Source organism: Nipponia nippon, unplaced genomic scaffold (genome assembly GCF_047370975.1).
Source record: "Nipponia nippon isolate SJK-2023a ecotype South Korea unplaced genomic scaffold, ASM4737097v1 scaffold_75, whole genome shotgun sequence".
Taxonomy (NCBI): Eukaryota; Metazoa; Chordata; class Aves; order Pelecaniformes; family Threskiornithidae; genus Nipponia; species Nipponia nippon.
In genome coordinates this window covers 194,194-216,265 of record NW_028262397.1, presented here as the reverse complement: position 1 = coordinate 216,265, position 22,072 = coordinate 194,194, and the positions used below count along the sequence as shown (strand labels likewise).

At 52.0% G+C, this 22,072-nt stretch overlaps 1 protein-coding gene, 1 non-coding gene and 2 pseudogenes across 2 annotated transcripts; 1 reads left to right on the top strand and 3 right to left on the bottom strand.

The window, feature by feature from the left end:
* Positions 1-6,555: 6,555 nt before the first annotated feature.
* TRNAF-GAA (transfer RNA phenylalanine (anticodon GAA)) lies at positions 6,556-6,628 on the bottom strand. The gene has a single exon. It is a non-coding gene; the product is annotated as a tRNA-Phe (tRNA).
* Positions 6,629-12,822: 6,194 nt separating this feature from the next.
* LOC148050674 (ubiquitin carboxyl-terminal hydrolase 42-like) lies at positions 12,823-15,764 on the bottom strand (annotated as a pseudogene).
* A 268-nt stretch (positions 15,765-16,032) lies between these two features.
* LOC148050673 (ubiquitin carboxyl-terminal hydrolase 42-like) lies at positions 16,033-17,864 on the bottom strand (annotated as a pseudogene).
* A 2,322-nt stretch (positions 17,865-20,186) lies between these two features.
* LOC148050672 (uncharacterized) lies at positions 20,187-21,710 on the top strand. The gene has a single exon (XM_087741113.1). The coding sequence runs from the start codon at positions 20,187-20,189 to the stop codon at positions 21,708-21,710; it is 1,524 nt and encodes a 507-aa protein (XP_087597239.1).
* Positions 21,711-22,072: the final 362 nt, after the last annotated feature.

Here is a 22,072-nt window from a genome sequence, read left to right as displayed (position 1 = left end):
CCACCAACAGCCCAGACCAACACTGCCATGGCTGCGGAGCTGGGCTGTGCCCCAATTTCAGACTGCCAGCCTTACCCTGCTCCCGGGGCAGGGCTGGAGCAGAAATGGGCATGTGGGAAGGGCTCAGGACCAGGGCTGTGACCATCTAACCCTCAGCAACGGATGGCGCCCCAGAGCCCAGGATGTGATCTGCCAGCCTGGTGGCACAAGAGGACGCCATGGGAAAGAACAGAGGTTCTCCCAAAGGAGGCTAGCTCTAGGCAAAGGGCTGATTTACAGCAGAGGCATTTCCAGCTGGCTCGTGAGAGCCCTGTGGGAGCTGAAGGACACCCCAGCCTCCAGGACGCAGGGCCCCTTTTCATCGCAGAGCCAGAAGCCCAAGAGGTACCAGCTCCCAGGGGAAGCTGGCCCTGGACAGCCCCCCGAGCAAGGGCAACGAGCCATTCCCACGGGAGCCTGGGGGCTCAGGGCAGCCGGGCGTCCTGGTTGCCACGTTGTCCCCTGAGCCCGGTGGGACCCTCAGGCAGGGCTCTCGCGGCAGCCCCCAGCCCTGTCCAGCCACCCCCACAGCCCAGCAGCTGCAGCTTTTGACAGTGGACAGTCCCGGTGCGACCCCTCAGGAAGGAGCTCCTAAAAGCCTTACCCTCGGTGGAGAGATGCAGGAGCGTGGGGAACAAGCGGCTCAGCTCCAAGCTGACGGCCACGGTGCAGCAGCCCTCCATCACGCTTGCTGATTGCCCTCAGCTCAGGGGCAGCTCTTGGCAGCTCCTTGCCCAAAACTCCTCGCCGACGTGCCCCTGCTCTGCCTGTCAGCAAGGGTCCTGCCTCTCAGCGAGGGTCCCCCAGCGCAGCCCTGCTGCCTCCTGACCCCGCTCCTGGCTGTGGAGCAGCTCCGAAGGGCAGCAGTGGGGAGCCCCTGAGCAGTGCCCAGCAGCACCCAGGCCTTGCCGGGAAGTGCCACGGTGCTGGGGAGACCTCCCTGTCATGTGGGGCATCCCCCTGTGACATCAGCCCGCATCATCTGAAGGTGCATTATGACGCCAGCAGGGAGACGGCACAGCTAGGTACAGAGATTTCCCCTCTTGTCCTGGGAAATGCTCATCCCCTTTATCGCCACTCCTTTCCCAAAAACCCGTCTGCCCCCTGCACCAACGTCTCTGGTACTGGGAGCCCGTCTGGGCAGCTGGGGTTTGGGGGCTGGCTTCGGTTGGGCAGTTACAAGAGATGGGAGCGAAGGCCTGTGGGATGCAACAGCCCCTCCAGCAGGCCCAAACACTCCTCTCTGCTGCGTGTCGCTTGCGTGGCAGGAGTAGGACGGGCTTTGCTGCACTGGTTTTGGCTGGGATGGAGTTAAGTTTCTCCAGAGCAGCCCATATGGTGCCGTGTGTTGCACTGGTGACCAAAACAGTCCTGATAACACACCCATGTTTTAGCTGTCGCTGAACAGTGCCTGCACAGCATCAAGGCCTTCTCTGTTTGTCACGCTGACCCACCAGCAATGAGTCTGGGGGTGGGCAAGAAGCTGGGAGGGGACACAGCCAGGACAGCTGACGCCAACAGCCAATGGGATGTCCCACACCATGTGACGTCATGCTTTGCAATAAAAGTTGGGGAAAGAACGAGCAAGGTGTGTGGGGGTTGTATGGTCAAGGATACGGCATTTGTCTTTCCGAGTTGCTGTTGTGCTGATGAAGCCCTGAACATAATGAGCAGCGAAAGGTTCAGTTGCCCTAACTTTTGCCATCTGCTGTCATTTCAATTGGCCAGAGGAATTTCCCAGCAACCTCCGAGCAGATGCCCCCAGATGCTGCCCTGTCTCTCAGAGCTGCTCCAGCAGAGCTTGCAGTTACCTGCACATAGCCTGGACCATCTCCAGTACCTCCTGTGTCCCCAGGTGTTTGTGTCTGAGCAGCTCGCTGCTGCCCTCCATCTCCATTCATTAGCAGCAGAGCTGAGAGGAGGAGCTCACATGCAGGTGGCCATTTGGTGCACGGTACACGCCCATTTGTGTCGGGGCAGTACCTGTGTGCTGGTGCAGGGGGGGGATGGGAGCAGGGGAATGCAGGGACCTTTCCCTCAGCGCTGTGGGAGGCAGAGGAGGGAGAGCCCAGGGGCAGGGAGCCAGGAGACATGGACTGGTACCCAACCCATCACCCAGTCCCTGGCCTGGAGAGGGCCCTGTCTGGGAGGAAGCTCACGTGGGCACATTTACATGGCAGAGGGTATTTTGTGTCCCTCCCCTAAAGCAGGCGCTGATGGGAGTTGAGCCAGGGTCCCTCTCTCTCGGCTGGGGCTTTCACCCAAGAAGAGAACTTCTCACACAGGAGTCGGGTGGGAAAATGATTTGGCACTTGTGCAGGAACCTGGAGCCCAAACTGCCCTCCCTGCTCCCGCTCAAGGATCTCCACAGCCCTCTGGCTCTTCCCCAACAGGCTCCTCTGCTGCTGTTTGCAAGGTGTGTTGGTGTCCATGGCAGGGCTCCCTGCGGGAAGCAGCCACAGCTCCTTAGCACTGCAAAGAGCAGGATCCATAACCAGAGCAGAAGAGGGGAGGAGGCGGCTGTTGCCATCAGCCTCTCCCACAGCAGTGTCGCCCCATTCCCTGCTGGGAGCTCCTCCAGCCCTGGGGTGACCCTGGGGGGGCCCAGGGGGAGCCCAGGCTCACACACCCCTCTGCCCTGGTCCCGAGAGCTTTCCTGCTGGCAGCCCCCGGTCCCAAGCCAGCCCCTCCATCCCCAGCCCTGAGCCCATCTCTCCCTGTGGAGATGCAGGGCTGGAGCCTGCCCCGGTGGGGGTTTCCCATGGGATGGAGGCTGTGTTTGCAGTGCCCATGTGTGTCACCCATCCCCTTGGGGGTCTCGCCCTGGAAACACTGCTTTCCCGTGGACTTCCCACAGTCGTGCTCTGCCCAGCGTGGGGCAGCAGTGCAGAGGGTTGGGGTCTCACTGTCACGCCCTCGGGTAGGTCCTCGGGAGCTGCAGGAGCAAGCCCAGACCTGGGGCCCAGTGCTGATCCTGCCTTGCTCCAGAGCACAGACCCAGCCTGCAGGGCCGGATTGTTCAGGCCCCCAAATGCCATGAAACAGTCTCTCTCTGCTCAGGTGTGCTGCCCCCTCACACACCCCCAGGGCCTGTGGCTCATCTCCCTGAGGAGGAGGAGGCAAAGCTCTGGCAGGTGCCAGAGTAAGGGAGAAATATTAGAGCTGGGGAGGGCAGAGCTGGTGGGGAGGTGGCATGGGGCAGACCCGGGCTCTTCTCCCCAGACCCTGCCTGGGGCGGCCACATGTCAGTGTCCATGCTGGTGCCTATCGACCTGTGTTCAGAAGACAGCCCCACCCCCTTTCTTCTTTGCTTCACTTTTCTACATTATTTCTTGGAACTGGGGCTCACCGTTCCCAGGGGCTGGAGACCCTGCAGGTGAAAGGCCATGTCTCACAGCCCATTTTGGTTTCAGGTGTTTTTGCTGAGGGAGCAGCCAAGGCACCATCTCCTGGCCCTCCCCACCTGTGCATGGCTGTGGACAGGCCTCTGCCTCCTTGTTCCCACTGGCGTGGGGTGGAAGGAGACTCCAAAGCCCCCAGGAACAAGAGGTGGGCACTGGCCCCAACTCCTCTGCACCAGGTTCCCAAAGCTGTGGCTCTGCTCAAGCCAGTGATGATGGCAGAGGGAAAAGGACCTGGAGACAGGGTCAGGGCAGGAAATGTCATTCCTCCAGCTGGGAGTCCCACAGGCCTGTCCCGGCTCCTCCAGCTCAGACACCCCTCCCTGCTGGCACAGCGGGGTGCTTCCCACGGGGTCTGGGATCTCTACCGGCAGACAGCACAATCTCAGACCCTTACCCCTGCAAAGCCAGCAGGGCAGTGTGGCTCTGGTCCCAAAGGGCCCCCGCACCCTCACACCACCTCTCTCCTGCAGCCAGGAAGGATTCCTAGTGTGCTGCTGGTGTCTCTCCCCTCCCTGAGCTCTCCCCACAGGGCTCTGCTGCCAAGCACTGTCCCTGGGCGCTGGGTGGGTGGGTCTGTGGTGCAGGGCAGTGACCTGAGCTCAGGTCCAGCACAGCTGCCTGCCTCTCTTCTGAGAGGGGGCTCAAAAGCAGCACAGCCCTCCTCCCCCACAGCCAGGCCCTGGGTGGGCAGGGCAGGCCCACAGTGCCTGGAGAGGACCAGTGCTCCAGCTCCAGCCTGTACCTGCCTGAGGCTGGGGAGTCAGGGAAACAGCACCCTTGGAGATGCAGGGGATCGAACCCAGGACCTCCAACCTGCAGAGAGGGTGCTCTGCTACTGAGCTCCATCCCCTTGACACCTGCCAGCAGGAGAGACACTCTCCTCCCGTGACGTGTCTATGACAAGAACAGCCCTGTTGAGCCCCTGGTCCCTGGGGAATATTCCTGCTGAGAGAGACATTGCCATCCTGCCAGCCACAGTTTCCAGCCAAAATGGCTCTCTCCAAGGTCCTGTGAGTGCCCATCACTTTACCTCTGGGTTCCCCAGTTGCTCTTTCCGCCAGGCCCTACCTGGGCCATGCTGGTCCCACGCAGAGAGGCCACGACAGAGCTGCTGTGGTGGGTGAGCCCTGGGCTGTGGCCTCACAGAAGTTAGCCCTATGGTGCCCGCGGTGCCCTGGACACCCCAGCCAGCCCCAGCAGGTATGACAGTGGAGGGGACACAGGAGCAGAAAGCTCACAGCCCCTCATCCAGGCGCTGGGCCTCCCCCTGCACCCCTCTGCCCCCCAGCATCCCTGCAGGTGGGGGGAAGGGCAAGCTTCCCTCTCCCTGGGGCTAAGGGTCTCTGTGGCAGGGTGGGTGAGCATGGTCAGCTGTTAACTGAAAGGCCGACGGTTTGGCCACACGCAGGGGTGGTGTCCTCGTGGTGCTACAGCTGGGGCAATTGTGTCGCCCAGTGCCATAGAGTTGTTCCCCAGTGAGCCCCTGCCTGGCAGAGAGGGCTTGGGGGAATCAAAACCAGACCGCAGTCACCGTGAACTTCTGGAGTGGTGGAGTGGAGGAGGTAAGGGGATGGGCTGCTCATCCAGTCTGCTTTGCACACATGGCCCCAGGGCCCAGCCTTCTCAGTGACTCTCCTGTTCTTGCTCAGGAACAACCTAGAAGGACTCTTTGGGAGCAGTGAGAGTCCTGCAGGCTCTGTCCCTGCAGCCAAGCATTTTCAAGCTCATGCTCAAAGCTGGCCAGACAGTAACCTTGCTTGGACAGACAGTCTCTCCCTCTCACTTGCACTCATTCACAAAGAAAGCCAAACTTCTCTGGAGGTGCATTGCCAGGGAGCTGGCTATGAGGCAGCAGATCTGCAGGGGGCCAGGACATGCACATTGCTGTGGGACTACAGTCCCGTATGTGCCATTCCTTGACCTGAGTGGTTGACTGGGGAGAGGCTGAGACTGGAAGCAGAGGGGGATGGCCTGGGTTGCAGTTGTCATTGTGTTCCTGATGGGTGAGCAGGATTTTGTAGCAGCAAGAGGTTGCAAGAGGGCACTGCAGCAGGTTGTTGGAGCTCAAGAACAGGTCTTTCTTCCTCTGGGCAGGGCCTGATGGCTGTGAGGGGCTGCAGCTGGGCTGGACAGTGGTGGGTGAGAAGGTTTCGGTAAGGAAAGTGGGCACAGTTGAGACACTTGTGCTATGGGCCCTGGGTCCATAGGTGCAGAGGGGATGGAGAACACAGAAGCATGTGCGATGCCAGGACATGCAGAGGAAGGTAAATCTGGAGAGTAAAAACGATGCTGAGTGGTTGATCTGGGGCTGTTGTGAAGGCACAGTGTGAGAGTTGGTGACCTTCCCTGCTAAACCCCAGGGGAGCCCGTGCTGGCATTTCTGTCCCAACTTGTGCCCTTGCAGCAGGGAGGAGCTGGTGCAGAGGGCTGTTGATGTGGGGCCCCAGAGGGATCCCCCCTGTGCTGTGTATCTCCCTGCTGATGCCCAGAGAGGAGCACATAGATGTTTCATCAGTCATTGCAGGAGGGGGGCAAGGGAGGGCCAAGAAACTGCTCAGGACAGCGTGTGACTGAGCAAGACTGGTGGCCATGCACTACAGCGGATGATCCTCAGCACGGCTTTGTCAGCTGTCCTGGGCACATGAGAGGTCTTACTGGGACAGAGCTCCCTCCGGAGGGAGGATGCCGCCATTGAGGCCTCAGCTCCAGGGAGTGCGTCTCCCTGGGACTGCGGGGATGGTGGCCTCCGGTCTGGGAAAGGGGGTCCAGGTGAAGGAGGTGTGTGAGGATGGGACCAGTCTATGCACCACTGAGAATGACAAAGAGGAGAGAGACAGGGTCTTTGCAGAGACCCCGCAGAGGAGAGATCTCGATCCCTGTGGAGCAGGGAAGGAGGGACAGCTGGAGACCAGCCTGGAGGAGCACTGAAGGGAGAGTCCTGACCTGGGGGAGACTGGGGCCTGTTGGTGCTGGAGGAAGGCTCCTTCTAAGCCACAGATCTACAGCTACAGAGCCGCGATGGTGCTCTGGCAAGAGGTGAAGGAGCAAGCAGGGCTGGGGCAGGTTGGAAGAAGGCAAATGGGCTTTGCAAACATGGAAGGGAGAAAATGATTGCTGAAGCCCGGGGTTGAACCAGGGACCTTTAGATCTTCAGTCTAACGCTCTCCCAGCTGAGCTACTTCAGCCCTGCCTTGGCCCATTTTAGCCCTTGTGCCTGTGGCAGCTGTGCCAGGCCACAGGCTGACACACAGGAGGAGGCTCCTCAGGGAGGTTCCCAGGGAAAAGCTGTGCCCAGCCTCAGGCAGAGGGGACCTGGCCCCTCCCTGCCTCCAAGGCCCCGTGGGCTCCAGGTTTGGTGGAGGCCAGCTCACACTGGCTGTGCCAAGATGTGTGGGGGCCTTGTACAAATGTGACAGTGGCAAAGGGCAGGCCAGGCATGGGCAGCTGTAAAGGCTGAGGGTGGAAGAAGTGCGGGGCTGTGGAAGACCTTATCTCCTTCCCCGTGGAAGGCCTCCCTCCCACCACCCTTTTTTCCCCAGCTCCACTTCACCCCTTTGTTCCCAACTCTTCTGCCCCTGAGCAGTGCAGGGCGATGGAGAATGGAGGCTGTGGTCAGTCCAGAACAGTTCCTCTCTGTGGCTCCTTCCTTCTCACACTTTTCCCATGGGGTCCGTCTTGTGGGCTACAGTCCTTTGAGACGAACTTGCTCCAGCATGGGCTCTCCTCAAGCCACCATTCTTGCAGGAAACATCCTACGTCTCCAGGCTTGGGTCCTCCACAGACTGCAGGGCTTACCTTCTCCACCGTGCTCTCTGCCATGGGCTGCAAGGAACCTGCTCTGGTGCCTGAAGCACCTCCTTCTTCACCAACCGTGGTGCCTGCAGGGCTGTTTCTCCCACTATTGTTTCCCTCACTCCTCTCCCACTTTGGCAGTTGTGACCTTTCTTAAATACATTTTCACAGAGGTTCCACCATCCTCGTTGATGGGCTCAGTTTTGGCCAGCGATGGGCCTGTTTGGAGCCAGCTGGAACCAGCTCTGCCTGGCATGGAGGCAGCCCCTGGTCTCTTCTCACAGAGACCACCCCTGCAGCCGCCCCGCTACCAAAACCTGCACCTGGACACCAAGACACAGTGTAAAGCTTTGCCTTGCTAAATGACGTCCCTTGCTCTTCCGTCATCCACAAATACAGTTTACTCACTGCGGAGGCAGAGAGAGAAGCAGAGAAGGCCTTGATGCCGTGCAAACCCAGTTCAGCAATGGCTACAACACTGGGGTGTTGTCAACACTGTTTTGGTCACAAATCCCAAACATAGCAGCATACGGGCTGCTATGAAGAAAATCATCTCCATCCCAGCCAAAACCAGTACAATGTGCCTGGAAATACAGTTTCCAGCATTCGCTGCTCTATCACCTTGCCAGGGAGAGAGGTGAGGCTGAGTGGCCTGTAGTTCCCTGGGTCCTCCTTCTTGCTCTTCTTGAAGATAGGACTGACATTTGATTTCCTCCACTCTTCGGCCACTTCCCCCGGTTTCGATGACTGGTAAAAGATTATTGAGATTGGCCTCGCAATGACATCTGCCAGCTCCCTCAGCACTCGTGGCTGCATCCCCTCAGGGCCCAGAGACTTCGGTATGTCCAGTTTGCTTACGTATTCCCTGATCTGATCCTCTTGCACCAGGGGTATGGCTGCCTGGGTCCCGACTTTCCCCACTGGTCTCTGGGACCTGGGATTGCTGAAGGCCTGTCTTGCCAGCAAAGAAAGAGGTGAAGGCGGCATTCAGTGCCTTGGCCTTTCCCATGTCCTGTGTCAATAGGTCCCCCGCCTCCTTCAGCAATGGACCCATTTTTTTCAGAGCTTTTGACATAGCTTTTGTCAGCTCTGTCAGTGCAGAAACCCTTCCTCTTGCCATTAACATTCTTCATGAGATTCAGTTCTACTTGGGCTTTGGTTTTCCAGACTGCGTCTCTGCATGCTTGGACAGTCCCTCTGTATTCCTCCCAGGTTACCTGTCCCTGCTTCCAACCTCTCTATGCTCCTTTTCATGTCTGAGTTTGGCCAGGAGGTCCTTGTTCCTCCATCCAGGCCTCCTGGCATTTTTGCCTGACCACCTCTGGCACCTCCAGTGTCACCAGGTGTTTGTGTTTGAACAACTCCCACCTGGCCTCCAACCCCAGTAATGAGCATGGGAGCTGAGACAAGGAACTCACATGCAGGAGCCTATTTTGTGCACCTGTGTGAACTGAGGCAAGAAGAAACCCACCACCTGTGGGGTTGTGGCAGGCATGGGATAAAGTTTAGTCCCCTTCTAGCCCCAGGCCTACAAACCCAGAAGGAGATACCTTGACTGACTCAGCTGAATCCCTTCCCTCAGCAGGGCTAAAGGAGATCATTCCCTGTCCCTCTCTGGGTGTCCTGTGTAATGATAGGAAAAGGAAATGTGATTTTCATGGGCAACTCTTTTTGCTGACAGGAGAAATGCCACTGCTGGGAGTAAGTGTCTCTCCCCAGCTAAGGGAGGGAACATGGAATCATGGAATCGTAGAATGTTTTGGGATGGAAGAGACCTTTAAAGGTCATCTAGTTCACCCCCCCTGCAATGGGCAGGGGCATCTACAACCAGATCAGGTTGCTCAGAGCCCCATCGAGCCTCGCCTTGAATGTTTCCAGGGATGGGGCATCTACCACCTCTCTGGGCAACCCCTTCCAGTGTTTCACCACCCTCATCATGATAAATTTTTTCCTTGTCTTCAGTCTAAATCTACCTTCCTTTAGTTTAAAGCCATTACCCCTTGTTCTGTCACAGCAGGCCTTGCTAAAAGGTCTGTCCCCATCTTTCTTGTAGGCCCCTTTTTAAGTACTGAAAGGCTGCAAGAAGGTTTCTTGTTGAAGAGCCTTCGCTTCTCCTGGCTGAACAACCCCAGCTCTCTCAGCCTTTCCTCATAGCAGAGGTGTTCCAGCCCTCTGATCATTTTTGGGGCCTCCTCTGGACCCGCGCCAACAGGTCTGTGACCTTCCTGTGCTGAGGACCCCAGAGCTGGATGCAGTGCTCCAGGTGGGGTCTCACCAGAGCAAAGGAGAGGGGTAGAATCCCCTCCCTCCCCCTGCTGGCCACGCTTCTTTTGATGCAGCCCAGGAGATGGTTGGCTTTCTGGGCTGTGAGAGCACATTGCCAGCTCATGTCCAGCTTTTTGTTTATCAGTACCCCCACGTCCTTCTCAGCAAGGCTGCACTCAAACCCTTCCTTCCCCAGCCTGTATTGATACCGGGGATTGCCCCGACCCAGGTGCAGGACCTTGCACTTGGCCTTGTTGAACCTCATGACGTTCACACAGGCCCACCTCTCCAGCCTCTCCAGGTCCCTCTGGATGGCATCCCATCCCTCAGGCGTTTCAACTGCACTGCTCAGCTTGGTGTCATCTGCACGCTTGCTGAGGGTGCACTCGATCCTGCTGTCTGTGTCATTGATGAAGATATTGAACAGCACTGGCCCCAGTACGGACCCCTGAGGGACACCACTCGTCACTGATCTCCATCTGGACATCGAGCCATTGACCACTACCCTCTGGATGCGACCACCCAGCCAGTTTGCTATCCACCGAATGGTCCGCCCATCAAGTCCATATCCTTCCAATTTAGAGAGAAGGAGATTGTGGGAGGACCGTGTCAAAGGCCTTAGAGAAGTCCAGATAGATGACATCCATAGCTCTTCCCTTGTCCACTGATGCAGTCACTCCATCATAGAAGGCCTCTAGGTTGGTCAGGCAGGACTTGCCCTTGGTGAAGCCATGCTGGCTCTCTCAAATCACCTCCCTGTCCTCCGTGGGCCTTAGCATAGCTTCTAGGAGGATCTGCTCCATGGTCTTCCCAGGCACAGAGGTGAGGCTGACAGGTCGGTAGTTCCCAGGGTCCTCCTTTGTACCCTTTTTAAAAAGGGGTGCAATGTTTCCCTTTTTCCAGTCCCCAGGGACTTCACCTGACTGTCATGACTTTTCAAATATCATGGGGAGTGGTTTGGCAACTACATCAGCCAATTCCCTCAGGACTCTGGGATGCATCTTATCGGGACCATAGACTTGCAGGAACAGGATTTAACAGCAGAAGGGAGGCAGGACGAAAGGGCCTTTGAGGTCAAAACTTGCGTCAGACAGCTGGTGCAGTCATGATGACAGGAGAGGAGGAAAAGAAGGAGATTCCAGTGCTCCATCTGGGACAATGCTGCCAAGGTAAGATCTGCTGCACAAACAGAGAGACAGACATTGGGAGGTGGTGGAGTGGGTGAGAAAGGCGCCTGGGAGAGAGGAGAGCATGGGCAGATGGGAGACAGAGATGGAGATGGAGATGAAAAATCCAGGGTGTTGGAAGTGAGGCTGCTCCTGCTGTGCAGGTGCTTGTGAGGTCCCTGGTCTTTGAGTAGCTGTTGGCGTCGGAGCAGGCCCCGGGCTTGTGCAGGTGCTTGTGGCGTCAGATGTTCCTGAGTAGGTGATGGGGTGTGAGAAGTCACCTTGCTTGTGACGCTTCTTCTGATGTCACCGATTGCTGAGTAGGCGACAGGGCAGGAGCAGGCCCCTGGCTTGTGCAGCTGCTTGTGTGGTTATTAACTGCCATTTTCACATCTTTTCAGAGAAGAGGCAGCTAGGTGCTAGTGTATAGTACTGACTGTTTTGCAGATCTATTGCTTCTCTTCTCTGTGTCCTGCTCTCTGTCCCTGCCTCTCCCTTTCTCTCTCCCCTTCCTTTTTCCTCTCATCCTTTTCCCTCTGTTCGGCTCCCTCGCCCTGCTTGTGTCAGTCCATCCTTCTGTCCTTCCTGCTGCCCTGCTCTGCTCTCTCTGTCCCTCTGTCCTGCTGCTCATCACCATGGTCCTGGCCGCCCCCTGCCCCCTTCCCCTCTGTCCCCTTCTCCCGGTCCCTGTGCCTGCTCCTCCCCAGGGGGTTCCCTTCTCTACTCCCTGCCCAGCTCCCCCTTGTTCCTGCCATCCCTCTGTCCTGCTCCCACCCCTCTCTGCCGCTCTGTCCCTCTCTCCTACTCCCTGCTACACCAGGGCTCTGGGACCTGGGCAGCCCCGGGGAGGCGGCCATGGAGCTTGCGGGGGGACCGGGCCCAGCTGGGGTGGGGGGATGGTGTCCCCACAGGGTCAGACAGCAGGGCAGGAGAGCCCTGCGCCACGAAGGGAGCCGTACTCCTGGGACACGGGGCTGCCAGGTGGCCATGTTGGTTCCCAGGGCACGCCGGGAGCTGTAGTCATGGGGCATGGGGCTGCTGGTCAGCCGTGTCGGTCTCGGGAATGGCAGGGATCAAGTGAGATGAAATGGCGTAGGATGGCTCTGTCGGGGACTCTGAAATGCCCTGAGTGCTGCAGGGGGATTTCTGATTTGCAGCGGCAAATCTAATCACTAAAGGACACCGCTCCTCCCTGAGTGGCATCTTTGCTGGCTCTCCATCACCCTGTCACTGGCTTTTTGGGGCCCTGGCTGGTGGGACCCATGGGGCACGTTATGAAAATTCCCTTCCCTAAGTATTAGATCAACCAGTCTTTACAGTATGAAAGTGTATTAACTTTCTTTGTAGATATATGTATTGATGCGTTCATGTGATACACTGTCACGTGATGAGGTAGTGGAGGTTTACTGGAGATTTTGGTATTGTTCATGCTGAAGTAAAACAAACGAAAGGAGAGCCCATCCCCGGAAAGAAGGACTTTGCTTCTGGGAAGCTTAGAGCTGTCCAGGAAGGATAAAGGACACCCCGGCTCAACCAAGGTAACGCCAGCATCCTAGCCCCTCTGGCACGTCTTTTAAACCCTCCGGGCGTCGTCGGGCATCATAGATCAGCAACCCTAGCAAGACTGACTCCAGGGATGTCTGGATCAGTAGGCAAGCAGCAAGAATGCTGCGAGACTAGAGTTGCTTTGCAAAGTTTGACTATGATTAGTAATTGGTCGTGTGGGTGGGAGTGATGAGTCAAGTCGTCTGGTACCTGAACGATTGAAGGCTATAAGAACCCTGTGTAAAGGCACATTCGGGGTGCCGCAATGGGGCTGGGACACGGTCTCTCCCTGAGACCCACCCTGGTCCCTCCCCTGAAATTGTTGTGTCTGTGTGTGTCCCCCCGTATGCAAATAAATGGTGCAGAGCAGGAGGGTGGGAGTGATGGGGGGTGAAAAGGGGCGTGGTCTCCAGCAGAGGGCTGTAAAGCAGCAGCGGGGACGGCGTGACTGCAGCAGAGCCGCGATCCTTTGACAATGTTTATTGTGGGACGAAGACATCCCAGCCCGATTATGCTATATAAATAACTTAGAAACAATGAAGAACAGGCAGACGTGAGAAACACCTGCAAAAGTATTAGGAAAAAATTGCTGATTATGCTGGAATCCTTGCTTACCTGTAGTCCTTCTCTCAATGTTGATCTTTGGACTTCTTTTTCTTCTTGACCTTCTCTACATTTTTTCATTCTTTGGTCACCTGTCTTTCGGCATTTCTTTTCTGTTTCACCTCCGCTTCCTTCTGTGTTGGTATGTTGTCTTTTTCCATTTCTTAGTTTGTCTTTTTCATTTTCTCGGGATGTATCCTCAAAACTGGAATGAGCTGACACAGGTGGAAGTGCGTGCCTTTCACGTGGCTGCTGAGGTATTGAACAATGATGTAACTTTGCTCGGTGGCTGCTAAAGTGATGTACATCTTCCTCTCCAGAGAGTGCATTGTGAGGCCATCTGCTTTTGCAATGATAATCTGTATGGGACCTGTTGTTGTAAGCTTGACTCGATTTGCCAAAGTCTTTATCACAATGAGAGGACTTTCTCTCTCTGCCATCCCTCGTTCCAGGAGAGGAGTAATAATCATTGCAGTATCTGCCTTTTTCCCATCTCCGTGGTTCATCTTGATAGTCTCTTTCTCTGCTCCACGTTCTCTCTCCTTTGGAATGATAATACCTACTCCTGTCTTGTGCTGTTCTTTCTCTGCTTTGGGGTCTATAATGAGAATATTTTCCTGAGCTTCTGACATTATTTGGACTGTTTCTTTCATGATGGAAAGCTCTACGCTTGCTTTCATTGCAATACTCCTGCTTAGGACGATGTTGCTTATTTGTTTCCACGCTGCGAGAGCACCTCCTCTTGTGGGAATGATCATCTGGTTTGCTTCTCCTTCTCCCTCTCTTCAGTGTCCGAGTTCTCTCTCTTCTTTTGGTAGTGCTCTTTGTCAGTTTTTTCAGAGTCCTATCTTTTTTTCTGATCTTTTTCCCTATGTTTATCTCCTTCACAGTTTTTATTACCCAGTCCCTCATTTTCTCTAGAAAATGCACTCTCCAAAACTTCATCCAGCGTTGTAATAGAAGAGTCATTAACAGGTGGGACCTCTACATAGTTATTAGAAATGTCCTTTGTATCTTGGCATTGGTCTGTAATAGCTAGAGCTGCAAGTTTTTTAGAAATCCATTCCATGTCAGGCTTTATCGAGGAAGTTTGCCCTAATTTCTCTTTACTCTCAAGAGACTCCTTGATGTAGAAAGGATTTCCTTTTGAAGTTAGTTCAGGTTCTTTTGATCTGCTTGGTTTGCCTTTGTCTCTACGGTCTTCAGACTCACACTGCCCAAGGAATTCATCTTCAGCGTCCAAGGATTTTTTCCTGACCTTGGGCTGACCATTGATATTGGGATGTGCATTATCAGCTTTTGTTACAGTACTTTCAGCAACTTCTTCTTTGGCAGAAGTGGTTTCAGAACCTGACTGAGTAAAAAGATTCTCAACCTCACAACGAAAGTTGGAAGGAACCTTCTGGATTCTTTATAGGCAAACAGTGCTGCCATCACTACAGTTGCCATAAGAGCACCATTCTTAGAAGATTTCTGAGGTCCAGGGGCACTGCACAAAAGAAAACCATGTTTTTCACTTGAAAAAGTCCATCTAAGAGATGAATGTTAGGAGTAAAATCCCCCGAAGCAAAGAAATTGGTGGCTACTGGAAAACTCTGAAAGACATTCCCTGTAGAAACCTATTCTTACACCTTCCTCAGCTCCCAGAGAAGGTGTTGGTTTTTTTTTCCTCTTGATTCTGCAAGTATTGCATTAAAAAAACCCACACCCAACACATCTCCCTCCACTTGCTGCTCTGAATCACATCACTAGCCAAAACCACTATACTTGCTCTCCCCCAGCTAGAAAGAAGTAAACACATGGATTTGCCTCTCTCTCCCAAATGGGAGAGCAGATGGTGGGAATTTACATTCACACATCCTAGGATGGAAAAAAGGGAAAGAGGAATAGAAAAAGTATTCCAGCCAATGGAAAAAAATGGAAAAACATTCCACGAAGAAATGAAAGTTTTCCAGGAGGCATCCGCCTGTATTTAATATCAGAGTAAGATATGCTCAGTGCTGATGTTGGCAACACTAGATGGACAGTGTGGAATTCTCTGTACTGAAATCTTCCTATTAAATAGTATTAGTAGACAGGTAAAACAACGATAAATCTGTATGAAACCTTGTTTTAATCAGAGCGTACTCATTTTACCTTATTCCCTCTGATACGCTGTTCAACTGGCTGTATGGAACAGATTCTACGATTGTTTCTTGAGGAACTGGTGACAAAGCTATTGGACCTACAATTAAAACATAAAAGTTAGCAGACAGAAAAAATACTGTCTTTAGTAGAAAACTGCTGTTTGCAAAATTTGTCCATTAGAAGTTAAACAAGATCACGTTGAGTTATAGGCGCTATCCCCATTTCACACATCACCCCACTCCCCCCCGCCCCCCGACATACTTGATGAAACTAATGAAGTATTTATTATCTCAGGTGAACTTCTCTTAAGTTGACATGTTCTCATATGTCAGCTCAGCACTGCAAATTCTAATGGGATAATAGCACAAAGTGTTACGATGAAATCTGTGCTGCGTGTTTTCTCAGGGTTTCACATGAATTAGGAACATTCTAATGCTCCTGAATACCGAATACATCGTAGGTGAGAAATTGTAGATGGAACAAACCTAACTCACTGTTTCAAGCAATCCATTTGTTTTAGAAAAGAAAATCTCAGGAGGTTTAACAGGTTGGACTGGGCAAGTGGAATCATCAAGTTTCAGTCCATTTTCTTTAGATTCATTACCTAAACTAATACTTAACTTGTCTCAAGAGCGTAGTTCTCAGTGCTTTAGAAAGCTGAGTTGGAAGCATAACGTAACGAAGTAGCATGGCTGCACAATTTAGGATTAGCCACTGGAAATATCTTCTGAACACATTTAGTATGTGTTATTACCTGATCTAAAAAAGTAATAAGCCTGCTGATTGAGAACTGTTTGGCTATCAGAAAGGTCTGCTGAGGCATCATTCATTCAGTACCAAAGTCCATTACCTGCCTGCAAATGAAGACAATGGGATCTTCAGATGAATTGCGTGTTTTCCAAATGACATCACGGATGGAACACTACAGAACAAAACATACCAACCCAAGGTGTATTCTTACGGTCACGCAGGAACTTTATCGTTATTAAAAAGGAAACAAGAAGCCATAGTTGTTATACTGACTTTTCCTAGCCTGTAGTTATTAGTCTATAGTTCTTGCCTGCCAGCGTTTACAACTTTTAAATGAGTATTCATCTTTGGGAAATCTCCCGTTCCAAGAGGATGAAGTTGCATGACAGCTGTAAATAGACCTTCTTGGTCTTTCCGCCTCTAAGATTTGCAAATCTTCTCAGTGATCTTGTGAGAACGTTGGGAGAACGATGCATCGTCTACCTCTTGGATGCAGGAACCATCTTTTTACACCTTAAAAACAAGCACAGACCAATGTTCGGACATGCCTTTTAACTTCTGGCCGTATGAAAATTTCAGTGTGCAACTTCACGCTTACAAAGGCTGACGAGCCCCCGTGTAGACAATATCAGGAATAAAAGTCTAATGTGAGCTAATGGCACAATTCTTAGCATATATTTCCAACTACTCAAACAGAAACACCAGGATTACTCTCTTAGAAGGAAATGTCTTATTTTCCAAGCTTTGAACGGTTTCAGTGTATGAGTTGTATAAACAAAAGTAAATGAAAGAACAACAGAGAGCTGTGTCTCATTATCTTATTGCTAAACAAAGTCAAAAGATAACTTATGCGCTAAGTCATGCAATACATTAAACACGTATCTTGTATTCAGATGCAGTTAGCAATGATCTTACTTGCTACGCTTACAGCTATTTTCACTGTCTAGTTGCTCCAGTTTCACAAATTGTTCTAGAGCTCTGGTGACAGACGTAACTGCCTGGATGAGTAAGAAAGTAGAGCACTAAGTCACTGGAGATGCAGAACTTCAAACATTTACGGGTAGTTTGTGAGAGAATCTTGCGAGTTCATACTTAAGTCACCTACTGTGAACCAGCAAACACTGTGAAGAAGGGCACAGAAACAAAGCACGCTGAGCATTTACCCCATTTGAAAATGATGCTACTTTGAAATAAATAAATTTTGCAATTCCCTTCAAATTCAAAGGAATATCGAGGACTGGCTCAGACGTATCCAAAACGACTTTGCAGTTCAAGCACTTGACTGGAATCAAAATACAAACGCTTAACAACATGTGAAGGAGACTAACTGTGCAAATTTCAATTATTAATATATAGTACTTTAGTTAAACTACAAACTCCTTTACTACAGACAGACAAAAAGACACAGGCCAGTCGAAAGGACAGTAAGATTTTTAAAAAGCGCCTCGGGATCTTAGGTATCCTCTAAATATTTGATGAGTAAGTGTGGTGGCTTGAGAAGGTCTGTCTAATCTGGACATAAATTATCATCAGCCCTCAGAAGATTTAAGGCACAGAGTTAACTCTTCAAAGAGTTTTTCTTTTTATGAAAGCCAAGGACATCATAGTTTTTAATTTATGATAGTAAATAAAGGAGTAAGAGGGACGAGAGAACATTTAAAAGTTAATTTGTTTACGCTTACTTGGTGCTTCCGTTCAAGCGAGCTTTCTGCTAAGCATCACCAGTGAAGCATAAGAATTCATGTGCATCCTCCTGACTGCCAAAACTGAAATGTTTTCTTATTCCTGATAAATTGGAAGGTTCTTATATTTATCTCAAATAAAAAGAAAACTCGTATTTCTAAAATCTCTCTCTTTAAAGTATCAAAATGACTTCTATGCATCAAATAATTCTTTGGAAAATTGAAAAGTAGAAAAAATAAAAGCATCTGAAATGACTTACTTTTAAGGCCATTGATAACAGATGTCGGTGTGATGGCATTATTAGAGCAACACAGGACCTGGTTAATGTGCGTTTCCATCGCGCCCATCATACAGAAGCCTTCTTCAGGACCTGAAGAGTGAAAGAAGAAAGCATCCCAGTCTAGTCATACAGACATTGCTACAAAAAAACCTGAAAAAAGTAATAATCATCTTTAAGTTATAGATGCCCTGTCCACTCACCATGGTACATTCTCTTCTCCTAAGGTGTCAATAGCCCAACAGTTTAGTGACATTTTATTATGCAGAACTGTATAGAATAAAAATGTTGATTAAGTCTGTATTAAAGTGCATTTCCCGATGAGAAATCTAAGTAACTATTGCAATGTCATTTTTTTTTTTTGCGGGCTGACAGAAATGTGAACTCCACAGACTGCAGAATATATGAGGAAACAATGTTGACATTGATGATACAGCACTAAGAGAGAACGTGTGTTATTTTCATCACACTGCTATTAGGTGAGCTGCATGACACAGAGCTAAAATCCTCTGGGAGAAAGGAAAGATTAAAGTATTGCATGTATTAGTATTTCTGCCCTCCTTTTTTCAACAGGATTCTCAACTGAAATCAGTTTTATATACGGTAAGAAACACAGTTTAACTTTCTAGGAATAAATACTAAGATACCAGACTAGAAAGCATGTAGGTGCCTTTGTGAAAATACACCTAGATGGATATGAAAAGAGGCTCCTAGGCTTAAATAAATTCCAGGATCATTAGAGGCCCCGAGAGGGCTCCGGGGACCCAGAATTGGGAGGAATCAGATGGATATTGCCATCTCGGCAATATTGAATCTCAGGGTATAGATGGGTGTTGGAGTACTAAACCGAATCATAAAGGTCAAGTTGTGAGGAAATAGAAGACAAGGAAATACCATTCCTAGTGGGCACAGGAGCCACTATGTCACTTTTGAGTTTCAAGCCTAAGGGGCAACCCTCAACCGATACCATATTGGTTCAAGGAGTCAGGGAGAAAAGGAGCAATCACTTGGCCAGGCAGTGCTGCTACACTGCTACAGATGGGTGGCCAGGGGGTGTGGGGAAGATTTGTGACCCCAGAAGAATCACCTGTGTGTTTGTTGGGAGGAGACTTGTTACAATCCCTAAATGCCCAGATCTGTCTGTCCCCAGAAGGGGCAGAACTTACAGTAGCAGGGGTCTGTCTCGCTGCCAAAAACTTGCCCAAATTTCCTGGGATTCCACCTGAACTTATTAAAGTACCTTCAAAATGGGGAGCGCCTCCGGAATGGATGTGGGTTTATTGAAATCGGCACAACCCGTCTCCATAGAAACAAAGAGAGGAAAGCCTGTAGCAGTCAAGCAGCATCAAATTCCCAGGGAAGCAGAAAACAGTATTCGGAAACAAATCGACCAATGTCTGAAAAACAGGGTTTTGGGATCATGCAATTCCCCGTACGTAAAGGACTGATAGAAAAATGTGGTTTTTGTCTCGACATTGCCGCTATAGCGCCATCCAGCATCGTGCTTCGAAAAGACCACCTTCTCCACAGCTTTGAGAACCTCGTGTGCCTGTGCACAGACTAAAGGCGCGAAAGGAGCCGAGGCAGGGACAGCACATCTGTGGCGAACCGCACGTACGCATTTGTAATCCGCGCATGCGTGAGAGCCCCTATATAAGGAGCACACGTGCCCCTCGGTGGGGCGGCAACAGCGGCGTGCGAGACCACTCCTTCTGTTCCTGCACCCTCAAGCCTCCCCCCCCTGGCTTCGGTCCCCGGCGAAGCCTGAGGCCACTGAAGACCCAGCAGAAGATCATTGGACTCAAAGTGGTGGTGATAAACCCCTCCTTCTCTTTCTCTCTCTCTCTCTCTCTCTCTCCCCCTATTCTTTTCCTCTCCTCCCTTGCCCTCCCTTCTTCCTCCGTTCTCTTCGCCCCTCAAATAAAAGTGAAAGGTTGTTTGACATCTGACCGATTCCAGCGTCTTAATCTCGTCCTTGGGATCGTATCGAGACCTCCCCTGACATTGGATTGGGACATTTAATTGGCGTCACGGACAGGATCCCTTGAGATGAGAGTGTCATACAACCTTATGGTGTGCTGAGCGATTGCGTGTGAACAAGACGCACAAATAAGTACGAAGCGAGTGCGGAGTTCCGATCCACGGTTCTGCTCTCCCGCGAGGGAAGCAGCCGGAGACGAACGAAGCGCAAGGAAGGAGTGGGTGTTGAGGCCTTTGCACTGGAGCGCACGTACTAGTTTGTGATTTGAACTCCTGAGGGAGGATAGGGGAAACTTGAATTTTATGCTGTGACCCCCTCAGGATGATATCCCCTTTGTAGGCTCGCCTCTGTCTCATAGTAGCTGATGGTCTGGCCTCCTGGGGGAGTATAGGGGAAGACTGAATTTTACGGTGTGACCCCCTCAGGACGATATCCCCTTTGTAGGCTTGTCTTTGTCTTGTAGTAGTGTGCGGATTGGCCTCCTGGGAGCGTATACGGGAAACTTGGTTTTTCTAAGGTTTGACCCTCCCGGGACGAACTCCCCTTTGTAGGACATGGCCGCCCAAAAGGCAGGTGATTTTTGTGAAGAGACGGAGAGATTATATGAGTTTTTAGAAACATACCGCTCTCGCCCCTCACCCCCGGGACGAGATTGGGCACGGGTCCACTGGTTCCAACTGCAAAGTGTTATGGACCGAATAGCGGTCTTGCATAAAGAAGCTAGAGTGAAGAAAGGGAAAGGGAAAGCCATCGTATGTGCTGTGTTAGGAGCGTGTCTGGCAGCAGCAGTGGAGGATAAGAAACGAGCGCCCTGTCCATCGGAGGCTCTGGCCGCTTTGTTGCAAGCAGTGATAACACCGCTGCGAGAGCAACTACTAGAGACCAAACGGGCACTAGAGGAGGAGAAGCGCCAGAATACGATTCTGAAGGAGGAGCTGAGGGTTCAGCTCCTGAGGGAGGCAGACACCCCCGCTGAGGCGGAGGTGATGCTGGAGGAGAAAGGGGTACGCCAAATTTACCCCCAGAAAGATCTAAAGCGATTAAGGGAGACTGTGGATAACGCCCCCCATATGTGCCCGCTGGTAAAGACAGAATACATATACGAGGACGATAGCGACAACCATCCCCAAGTTGTAACGAAAGAAATCCCTTTTACCACCACCGAATCGGCTAAGCTCCGAAAGGACTTTGCTAGAACAGCAAGGGAGTCCGAAACCGAATACGTCTGGAGGGTATCCCTGTCGGGGGGGGACGGGATCATGCTATCGGAAAAGGAAGCAGAGGGGTATTGGGGCCCCAGCATCTTCCTCACAACGGGAGATCGCCGAGCCCCATGGTCTCTGACCCAGAGGGCTGCATATTGGGCGGGGGGGCTGAACCCATTAGAGAGGGGGGATCCCCTAGCTCTAACTGGTTCGGTCAATCAGCTACTAGAAAATGTACAAAAGGTGGCATGCCTGCAAATGATGTACGACCGGGAACTTAAACCAAATCTAAGTTCTCCGATGTTGCTACCGGTAGACCCCGAGCAGCTGACGCCGCTAATAAGAGGACTCCCCGACTCGCTAAAACCTATCGGGATCCAGTTACAGGGGAGAATTCAAAATGTGCCTCGCGAGGAGCAAATCGCAGCTGCCCTGGAGGGAACGGTAACCCCCGAACAGCGGCAGTGGGGGAGGAAGGTGTGGACCTGGGGGGAGATAGCTCAGGAACTGATAAACTATGGGAGGAAATATGGGCCAGTAGGCAGGAGTTACCAACAGGTAGAAACCAGGGCCAAGCGGGCAGCGAGGCCGGCAAGTAAATCGCTGGCTTTTTCGGGGGGAAGCCCTGACCTAACAAAAAGGGAGAAACCCCCATTCCGACAAGGATTGTGGCAAATGGGACTGCAAAAAGGTGTGCCCCGAGACCTAATGGATGGGCTCCCCACCAAAAAGTTAAAGCTCCTGGTGCGGAGGTGGTCCGAGCAAGGACCCCCTCCCAAACCGAACCCGCCTTCTGTGCCAGCATTGGACAGGGAGGAAGGGTTTAAGAAGGACAAAAAGAGTCCCGGGAAACTAAAACCTCCGCCCTTTTAGGGTGAGGAGGGAGGCGGAGGGTGGGTGTTTATCAGACAACTCACCTGCAATAATAAAGGAGACCTACTAAACCCCACCAACCGGGATGGGCTGAGCGGGTGGGGGAGGCGGTGGCCAATGTCAGTAATCGCTGGGGTACAAACGGGTGCCTGAAAATTGCAGCATTTTGTCCACAAGCCCCAACCATGATACCTGTCTCTCCAAACTCTAATTCCCCCAGTGCATCATCTTACTCCCCCGGCCAGCTGGTTCTGGTCAAGCTTCCCACCGTGGGAGCTGTGCCTCTCATATTAGATACCCCCCTACACAAATATGCAAGGAAAGCGAAAGATAGCAGTGGGAGAAGCCACAAAATCCACACC

Bases quoted from the DNA above. Each gene is read 5' to 3' on its own strand.
- LOC148050672 (XM_087741113.1), top strand. From the start codon at position 20,187: ATGGCCGCCCAAAAGGCAGGTGATTTTTGTGAAGAGACGGAGAGATTA.